This window comes from Rhinolophus ferrumequinum, chromosome 9, assembly GCF_004115265.2.
Source record: "Rhinolophus ferrumequinum isolate MPI-CBG mRhiFer1 chromosome 9, mRhiFer1_v1.p, whole genome shotgun sequence".
Taxonomy (NCBI): Eukaryota; Metazoa; Chordata; class Mammalia; order Chiroptera; family Rhinolophidae; genus Rhinolophus; species Rhinolophus ferrumequinum.
The window spans coordinates 82,429,605-82,439,857 of NC_046292.1; the positions used below are offsets into that span (position 1 = coordinate 82,429,605).

The 10,253-nt window shown below is 41.8% G+C and overlaps 1 protein-coding gene across 1 annotated transcript in view; it reads left to right on the forward strand.

Annotated features, from left to right (window-relative positions):
- ADTRP (androgen dependent TFPI regulating protein) overlaps nt 1-9,589 on the forward strand; it is a 60,924-nt gene extending 51,335 nt beyond the window's left edge. Inside the window, exon 6 of the mRNA XM_033115473.1 lies at nt 7,090-9,589. Coding sequence (XP_032971364.1) covers nt 7,090-7,124 — 35 coding nt within the window. The 3' untranslated portion in view covers nt 7,125-9,589. The remainder of the gene's footprint in view (nt 1-7,089) is intronic.
- The last annotated feature ends 664 nt before the right edge of the window (nt 9,590-10,253 follow it).

Below are 10,253 nucleotides of genomic sequence, written 5' to 3' on the forward strand. Positions count from 1 at the left end.
TTGCTTCTCCATAAGAAGAATTAATCTTAACTTAGTTGATTTTAAAATAAAAGGTTTTATTCTCCTTCATGTTTCCCCCACACCCCCACCCCCAAAATATTTTGTTTGAAAATTAACCACCAAGAAGTCAGGTGGCAAAGTACACATTTTTTCCCCATACCCAAAGAGAAGAGCAGGAACTCTACCCTGCTTTGTATATAAGGAAGGCAAGAGTCACATAGTCTCCCACATAACACGCCCACATGTCATTCTGTTCTATCAAAATAGAAATGGCAGAAGTGGCATCTTCCACCCAATCTATGAGCTGGTGTGAAAACATAAGCTGTGTGTGCAAAAACACAACAATTCCAGAAGGTTCAGTACAAGAGTGTATATTTCTGAGAGGAGACTGAGACCCTGGAGAAATAAGCATGCAATTTGGCTTTTTCACATGCTTTCTACTTTTGGGGAATTTAACTGATTAAGAAAGTCTCAAAGGTAATATCCTCCTTGAAAGCAAACACTTAGAAATGAAATACTGAAAATTATTCTCAAAATCAGGGCTCCAAATCACAGGAAGCTATTCAGAAAAAAAAAAAAAATGTGTTGACATTTCAGATGTGTCGACATCTAATGCTAACCAGTTTTGGCTCCTTGAAATCTGGGTAAAGATTTTTGATGCCTTCCCCAAATCTATATTTAAAAAAAGAAAGGAAGGAAGAAACTAATCCATTTAAAATTTGGCAGATATAAGATGTGCAGAGAAAAAAATTGATTACTCAGAGCTTAGAGAACAACTTTTTAAATCAATCGTATTGAGTTCCATAATGATTAATTTTTAAATTGTTAAACAGTGATTTTTAAACATCCGTTGAATTAAAAAACAAAAATTTCACCATATTTAATATTATTGAGATACTTATTTTCAACACAAAACTCTTTTTAGTAAGTCTCATTGTGTAAGACTACATCCAATTTTTTACTATAATTAGGTCCCAATGAGCAAATGGGACGACACCAGCATATGGGCCTTCACTTCCATCATGCATGTTTGAATGTTTATGTGCGTGATAGAAACTACTGTAAGTGGGTACAGACTACTGTGTCTCTCCTCTCTCTAGATGTTTAACTCCTTAAGGAGAGGATCATAAATGTGTTACATTCTGAACAGCATCAAAATAGGATCATTATTGTGTTAAATTCTGAAAAATCCTAATTACAAGTGGTTGGACAAGAATTAAAAGTTAGATCACTTGAAATTCCAATGGCAGTGAACACTTTTAAATTGCCTAAAACTAAACAGAGCTACCTATGGAAGCATTTTCCCATGTCTTAGTCTGCTTAAAACACTGTAAGTCTTCTCTCAACTTACAAATGAAAATGCAAGCCCTTGGAATGCCACACAAAGGTCTCTGTGACCCAGTTGCTGACTTGGCTCTTGCTCTCCTTCTTCTAAACGTGCACCCCAGCAACACCAACCTGCTTCTTTTCCTTACACATTGATGCTTTTTCTCACCTTCATGGGCTTCTCTCTCTTACATCCCCTAATCTTTGCCTGTCTCACACCCACTCATTCATTTCAACTCACCTCTTACAAGAAGCCTTCCCTGGACTGTCCAGAGATTTGTTTTTACATTAGACCCTGAGTTTCTTAAGTGTTAAGAGTTTGTCTTCTCCATCTTTGAACTCCGCATTTGCATTAGCTTACCCAGTGGATCAATCAGTGCAGACAGAAGATATCCAAGGGCTCTTCTCTCTTGGATTAAATGGGACTTTGTGCAAAGATGTTCTAGAGACCGTGGTCAAGGAGTGACTCTACTGGTTGCAGACTAAAGTACTGGAGAGGGAGTTTAAGGAGCCTAGAAGGGTGATGTATGATATGCTTGTTGGAGAGCTGTTGAAAAAGAGATACATTGTTAGGGCAAGAAGAACAAGATAGTGGGAAGAGCACTGGAATAGAAATCAAGAAAACTAGGGTATGTACCTCACCTGTCCAAAAACTGTGTAACCTGTGTCAAATCCATTCACCTCCATTGATAAGATGACCTCCAAGTAGGGCAATGGCACATCTCAGTTTGGTCCTGAATTAATTCCTGCTGTGCCAGGCACATAAACATTCAAACATGCATGATGGAAATGAAGGTCCATATTATTTAGCATTATTTAATCTTGGACAATCAATTGTATGATTCCTCTATCTCTGAGTTCCTCTCCAAACCTTCTGTTCTGGATCCATGGGAACACGTAAGTAGCTACCAACTCTGTCCAAGTCCAGGGCTAACCCTATTTTCTCAACTCCTTGTTCAGCCTGAGCTTCCTTGGATCAGAACAGAAATTTAAAGGAGCGCACTGGTGATGCCATGGGAAGCAGTGGTTAGAAAGAAAGTTCTGTGCCAGACTTTCCGGGTTCCTACCTTGTTCTTACTACTTATAGACCTGTGACGCTGGGCAAGGAACTCAGTGTCTTTCTGTTTCAGTTTTCTCTGTGCATCATGGAGACAATATTAGTACCCACCTCCTGGAATCCTGGAGAACAATAAATGACTTGGGAAATGTCAAGGGCCAAGAACAGAGCCTGGAACATAGGGGCAGTCACTATTGCTGTTAATCTCATTTTTCTCCAGCAAAAATCAGCAACCTTCTTTTGTACGTGGGTATTCCAATCCTCCCCTTTGATTTTTATGCATAAATTACCAACTTCCTCAGCTAAGGCAATTAAAAGTAACGACCACCTAACCAAATGCAAATTGACAGAGATGGTGCAGTTCCTGAAGAATTTATAGAGTGAAATAGGAGGTCAAGCTAACTGAGGCTAGAATTAATTTGAAACTCTGCTTCTGAAATCCTGAGACACAGTGTGGTCTGTTGGGAGTCACCAGACAAGTACCAAGTGGTCAAGAATTATCAGTCAAGACTCATGTGATGTGCAGGTGTCTCTCTGGCCGTAGCTCTTGACCTTGATTGGACATTATAAAATCACTGGGCAAATTTTACAAATACTAACTCCCAGGTCCACCCCAGATCTATTAAATCCATCTCTGGAAATGGGGTCTTGACATGGGTATTTTTCAAAGCTTCCTAGTTATTTTAATTTGCAGTCAGTGTCAAGAGCCACTGTCACAGCAGTGCCTCTCAGATTTGTATTTTCCTGCGAATCTTGTTAAAATAAGGATCTTGTTAAAATGCAGATTCTCTCATTTAGTAGATCCGGAATGTAGCTTGGGATTCTGTTCTCCTACTGTGCCCGAGAGAAACAGATGCTGCCGGTCTGAGGACACAACTCTATTGCCACAGGCACCTGGACGCCTCTCAGCTTAGAAATTGTGTCTACAAGCATCCTAATCCAATGTGGGGTTCTCCCAAGTCAGCAGCTGCGCTGAGAAGGGTGCCAGTAGTGATGGCCACAGTTGCTGAATATCTACCCATTTTCTATCTCCGCATGTGTTATGTCAGTGGGTTAAAGAGCAGAGGAGAGTGACAAGGGCAGTAATAAGGAATGGTGCCAGGAATCAATTGTAAACTTGGAAAGTATGTGACATTCTTCAGGGGTACGTAGACAGACGTAGGGAGCTGTGTACCAAGGGGACAGATGCTGTCAGACCCTCAGGAAGGTCTTGCTGGCTTTCAAGAAGATGTTCAAAAAGCTCTCAAGTGGTTCCAGAGGGCCACCCTGCATGACTTGTCACCATCTCACTCCCTGCCCTATAATAGCTTTTATGTGTCATGGGACAGAGGACTGACTCATTTATTGGGATCAAATAGATACCACCAGCAAAGATTCAATGTCTACTTTTGGGGCAGAGTGAGGTGGAACACTGATTTCCAACAATGATGGAAGCAGACAGGAGGAAGCTGTCTCCGCAGATCACTGCAAGCTTGGTCCACCATGCCTGAGGACCTGGGGATACCCAGACAGACTCTTTCCCCACTGACTGGGAGAAAGAGGCCATCGTTGAGGTGGGGGGGGGTCTGGGGGTAGAGGGTCTCAATATAGGTTTCCTTCTCTGTCACTTAATACTTAATTTTGTTTTTATTTTCTTGATGAGACACAAGGATGCTGACCGCAGGACACAAGTCCATCACAAGGACAAAGCCAATCCACAAGATATATCAGGCACAGAATGAGGCTACTTGCCTCCAGGCCAAAATGGAGGGCCTCTTACATGTACTAGTAGCTATGGCAACAGAGGCAGTCCGTCAGCTTATGGCTCATGACCTCTCTCAGTACGTTCCTGAGGGATAGGTACTGGGGCCTGAGACCATGGATCCTTTTCCACCAAACGACAGTTTATAAGCCGGTAATTCCTGTCTGGCCAGCCTTCCTTTCATATTAGTTGCTCTAGAGCAGAATTTTTAAAAAGGAGATTTTATTGGTAAACGCGCCTTAGAGGCCATCTAGTCGATTGCCTTGCTTTTATCCAGCAAGAAATCTGTTATAAGAGCTGCCTTGCCTGTTGTCCCTGATCATTTCATACGAAAAGAATCTTATCATGAGATAACGCCACGTGTATTTCTAAAGCATTTTTGCATTTCTTTTCCTAATTTCATCTCCTTAAACTCAAAGACAGTCCACTCTGGATTATCACATCTCCCTCTTCCTCGGCCTCTGTCCCCATAAGGATTTCTCCAGCCAGCCCTCGGCTCCATCTCCTGCCTGCTACTTCTGCACTGCGATTGTGTTTATCAGGGCTCACATCTCATTCCTTTAACACCGCATACCACACCCCTCCTCCCCAACCATCTGCCTTCTCACCTTTTCCAAGCCAACCCGCTAAATCTAGGCAAATGTTCTTCCAATTTTCAATTCAAAGTCTAGCAGCAGCTTTCGTGGTTGTAGATACATAGATATAAATCTTTGTGAATAATATGTTTTTACTTATCCTGTGTTCTGACTATTGGAATAATAAGGGGTATAATCACATATAGTATCCATAGTGATATTGATTACAAGAATAGGTCCTTTACCATGCCAGCAGGAAATGTTTGGATCTTGCACAAGACGAACATTAAATGTTTGGCCTAAAATATCTCTACTCCCTGGTACCATCTACCAGAGGATGAAGAAAGGACTAAAATAAGTCAGGACTGTACCTAATTCCCTAGCAGCCAACTAGAAGGAAAAACTCCCTTCAATGAAAAGAGCGATAACAATATTATTTCCCAATCAGACTTCAAAATCCATTTTGAGAACTTTGTTTGGGTAGAATAATATAATCTATGACTAAGTCAACAGTTCCCTTATCTCCAGCCATGCACTATGAAAATGTGGTAGGAAAGAAATTCTGAGGACTCGGAGAAGCCTAGAGACTGCTCAGCCCCAGGATGCAAGACTAAGGCCCCACCCCCACCTGCTAGAAACAGAGAGGCAAATATCATTTCTAAAAAATTATATTCACACTGTGTAAGTCTCTACAGAATGAAATGACTGCTGGAGTTCCTCACAGAGACACATTTGAGGACAGCACCTTCTCTAGCATTTTGGTGACCATGTGGTGCTCCATTTAGCTGCTTGGTGTTCGATATGGGCCGCTCTGACCCAGTGGAAGGAGCCACCTGTTCTCCTCGTCCAAAGGGACTTCCCGCCGCTACTGCCACTCCTGCTTCTGCTGTTTCTCTCTAAGCCTGCACATTCTGTCGTGTTTCTTAAACGGAGACGGAGTCTCTAATCCTTGGCACCTGGGGTCAAAAGAGTGAGGTTATGATGACAGTTCGACTCAAAGCACTGGGGTTGGTAAACAACATGCCAAAAGAGAGTTTTCAGAGACCGCAGAATGACTACAAGGGGAAGACATTTGAGAAGTTTATATTGACCAAGCTCTTGAACATGAGGGAATTCATGTGTGACTTAGTCAAAAAATGATTCATTAAAAACCCAAAGTATATACTTCACAGAAGGTACTGTGTTTGTACTTAAAGGCCTAATGTAAAGAAAACCTAACTGGGGAGGAGAAAATTCACATCAAAAGCAAAAAATAAGTGAAAGCATAAATGAAAAGAACCTGAAGCCTGTAAAGCTGGATAAATTAGGAAGGCTTTGCTAGAGTGATGGGTGGTAGTCTGAACGGGTGAGGTTTAGAAGAACAAGGGAGAGGACTGTTCTTAAAAATATTCCGAGACATGACTACAGGGACCGCCATGAGGGCTGTGAGGATCTGTCTTTCCTAGAAAATCAGTGTGATGAGGATGCCACAAGAAGGACTTCAAGTTATCAGTCACTAAAGCCTCTGAGAAGGGGAGATCAAGCAAAATAAAATTAGGAAAATATTTAATGTTTACTGTTAAGGATATAATTTAAGTGTATGTGTGCGTTTGGGGGGTCAAGGTTTAAAAGGTGAAGCATGAAATTAGGAGAAGGAGATTGCCGTGGTAATACCGAGCCAGGACTAACAGAACTCTAACTGCCAGGATGATCAAGAAGATGCTGAGTTGACAAAAGTTTTCAAAGTGGGATTGATAGCATTTGCCAATAGACAGGACAATGAGTTAATGAATTTTAGAAATTTCAAAGTTCATGCAAAGATTTATGATCATTAAATATGGGGTAACAAGTTGTTGGCTGGATGGAAGTCATTCTAGAAATCTGATGATATAATTTCAGTCAAATAAAGATCCTTTAAAGAGCTTACTAAAAACTAATCAATACGCCAGTACTTTTCCACCCAGGCTGAGAAGTTGAAGTGGTGAGAGGTCATGGAATGACCCCTAATTACGTGAATATTCACTCTTCTATTTCCTCTCTAATCTGATGTGATCTCTTTGTCTCCATATGCAAAGTCTCAGTTTGTTGATGGATTGTGTGCCGCCTGCAAACACGTGGCCAAAATCAACAGCAATCAGTGGTTTACATTAGACATGCAGAACCACATGAAGACCAGCGGCACCACCAGCAGACTGGCCACCGTGAGCCGAGCACCAAGGGGAGACCACAGAGTGGCTTCCTGCCCTTGCGATAATGGTGGTGGCACTCTGCTGTCCTTAAAGTACATCTTCCTGCCTTGGGAAAAGTGTTCTCGACTTTCCACTGCCCCAAGTGAGGGTGAATGTTCACCTGTAGAAGAACACCTGTTAGGGAAACCCTGAAGTCTGAAGTCTCTGTTCTTGTTTGCACAGGTGACGTGAGGCAGCCAAGAAAGAAGATGAAGTGATTACATGCCATTTTCCAAGAACTAAGGAGGAAGAAAACATGAGAGTTTTTTGTTCTGTTCTTGTCTTTCTTTCTTTCTTTGTTCTTTTCTTTTCTTTCTTTTTTTTTTTTTTGGTAGGGAGAGGTGGTGGAGAAACATAGGAAAGTAGGAAGGACAGGAAACCATATTTAAATTTAATAAGAGGGTTATAAAAGTAGCTTAATTTGAGGACTCCTGGTTTTTGAAAGGCTTGCTGGACATGCCCAAATCAGCTATTGCTGTCTCATAATTTGTGACCTTTGTCTGACCTCTGTGGAGGATAGTCTGTGCCCAAAATCTGGCCATAGGCCAAAGGAACTCATAAACTCGGTGTTAGAGAACATTTAGACAGAGTAAAGACTTTAGGATCATTGAAGCTACTCATCTTACAGAAGATGCTGAGGACCTAGGTGAGAAGTTACCTGCATGAGGCGAAGTGTCAGACCGAGACAATAGCTTTAGTCTCCCAGATCTTATAACTCCCAATCCTGTGCCATTTCTGAATAACCCCAACTTTCCTAAAAATAAGCCTTTTTGTAAACTAGTTATTTTTATGCATTGCTCAACTAGTGTTTTTCCCCTCAATCTAGATAGACGTGTAGAGAGATGGCTTTTACCTAGTTGTCTGTCTACCTAGTAACGTATGATAGCAAGTTATTTGGGGCAACGACAAAATAAGTTACAAAAAATATTAGGAAATCTGTCCATCTCTCTTGTGAGCAAGCATTCAGGGCAGGTATAAACACTGAAATGATGACATTGTCAAAATCTCTTCCATTTGAGTTTTGATTAACTCATCAAATAAATGCTGTACATTTGACTTGGGAACAGTCTAAATGGGAAGTGATATGATTATGAGGAGCGCTGAGAGTGCTTTGGTACAAAGTGCTTTGCTGAGTTAGTTTGTAGTTTAACAAAACTGACTGTCAGGTGATTGATTAGCAAGCACATTCATGAACCCTGCTTTGATTTTCCTAGTGGAATTTTCCAGGTCTTTATTTCCAGACATATTTTGTAAAGAACACAAATGACAGATGTCTAGTGGTAGGTAAACATATTCAAATCCATGGGTGTGTCATCAGGCCCAGGTGAGTTGGGGTGTGGACACCAGAGTAAATTGTACTTGGGCTTCCCAACCTAACATTATACAGGAGAAATTTGGTAAAAATGGATACAATGTGGTAAAAACTATTCCCGGGACCAAATTAAACCTGTATTGCTGCATGACTGGCCACTGGGGAGTATCTATTCCAGCACCAGAAATACCTCAGAACCATTTCCCATTGAGCACACAAGTGCTTCTCTGGTGATGCTGTGGCTTAAGAGAGGAAAAACAACAAAACACCTATAAAGAACACTGATTAAACATTCATTAAAAGGTATGCAGTGCCTCGATAGGCTGTGTTAGGCCATTAATGGTCAGAAAACAACAATACAAACCAAATGATGAGATAACCAGCAATGATATTATTTGTATAGCGTCATGTAATTTGCAACCACACTCACATTCATGATCTCATTTTGCCCAATTACAAAAATCGTATAAGTAGAAAATGTATTGTGTGCTCGTTGTACAAATGAGCAACCTGAGTTTCTGATATTAGTGTGCCGGTAAATGATTAAAAACCAACTCTCTGGAAAAAAGAAAATTTTAAGTCCCTGATTTATAGTGTTTGCCCATTTCCATGGTGTAAACACTCTGTCGTGGCCTTTTTCAAGCTACCAACAAGTCACTGAATGCAGAGTTGGGAAGAGATGTGAACAGCCACTCGGTTCTCGCGAGCCTGTACAAGCTGGCTTCAGCTCAGCACCGGATTCAGAGGAGGGAAGGACTGATCCAAAGTCACAGAGATGGTTGATTCCTGAGCTTACTTTCCTTCCTCTTTATGACAGAGCAAAAAAATAACTGGTCATCTGGAAGCCTTTATTTAAAACAACAAAAATATATGTATATCTACAAGGCTTGACAAAAGAAGGTGGTCGGGGGACCCCAACTTGGGAACTCTTATCCGTACAGGCAGCAGGAAGAGTGCCACGACTGCCTCATGGATGGGTCTGCACCTGTGCTTAGGTTCTGGAGGTGCTATCTCACATGTGACACCAATTCTGAATTTGAGGGAAAGACTTATCTTGGTTGTCTACACAATACATTAGCCCTACCCGCCCCCCAAAAGAGTCATACATTTCTCAAGCTATTTCCAGCTCCTCTGCACCTACTCCCAATGCTTGTCATAACAGGAAGTCAGTTTCACATATTGTAATCCACAAACACATTGTGTCTGCACATGGGGAGTGAGAGGAGGCTGAGGAAGGACTGAGGTGAGGACAGGCCTCCCAGAAGGCCACCTGGCTAAGCAGTGAACCCATCCCAAATCTGAGCAGCCCACCTCCCAGGGGAAGTGTCAGAAACCAGAATCCATATCCAGACATTATTTTCCTTTTTCATGCAGTTGGTGGCTCTTTTTTTTTTTTTTTTTTAATAAAGCATTTGAGTAGGCAGCAAAGCCAGTCAGAACTGTTTATTTATAGCTGTGGATTTTCAATGCTGTATAAATTAGAAATCATTGCTGAATGAGGCCTGCGCCCACTCACACACGCAGGGCCGCTATCTGTGAGTCCTTTCACGGAGTTTGACTGTACACAGTCTAAAATGGGAGAAAATGACATGCTCCAAGTCAAATGACGGAGTCACAGCTAAACTGCAAAGCAGAAAACCAGCAATTATTTTTCCTCAGCACAATATGGGGAGTACGACAGGTGCAATTATCCAATATTATTTAACAGCACTGGTTTGCGGTATAGGGAGAAAATAAAGGTTTCTGTGTCGTAGAGAGGAAAGAAACAGAAAAAAAAACCTGCCTCCCAGCTCCTGTTTCTGTGGATTAAGCTGGGTTATGTAAATTGAAACTGGCCAGGATTCCAAAAAGGAAAGAGAACTGCCTGGATCCCTCGTCCTTCCTCCCGGAAGTTCACCATCTGCCTGGTCAGGGACTTCTGACCTTGGGGACCCTGAACATATGCTCTTAGCTCCAGGTAAGACTACAAGAAAGGCTGGGTTTGCTGACTTCCTGTCCCTAAGAGGGTAACCCTCTCCTTTGTTGGCTCTCCCTC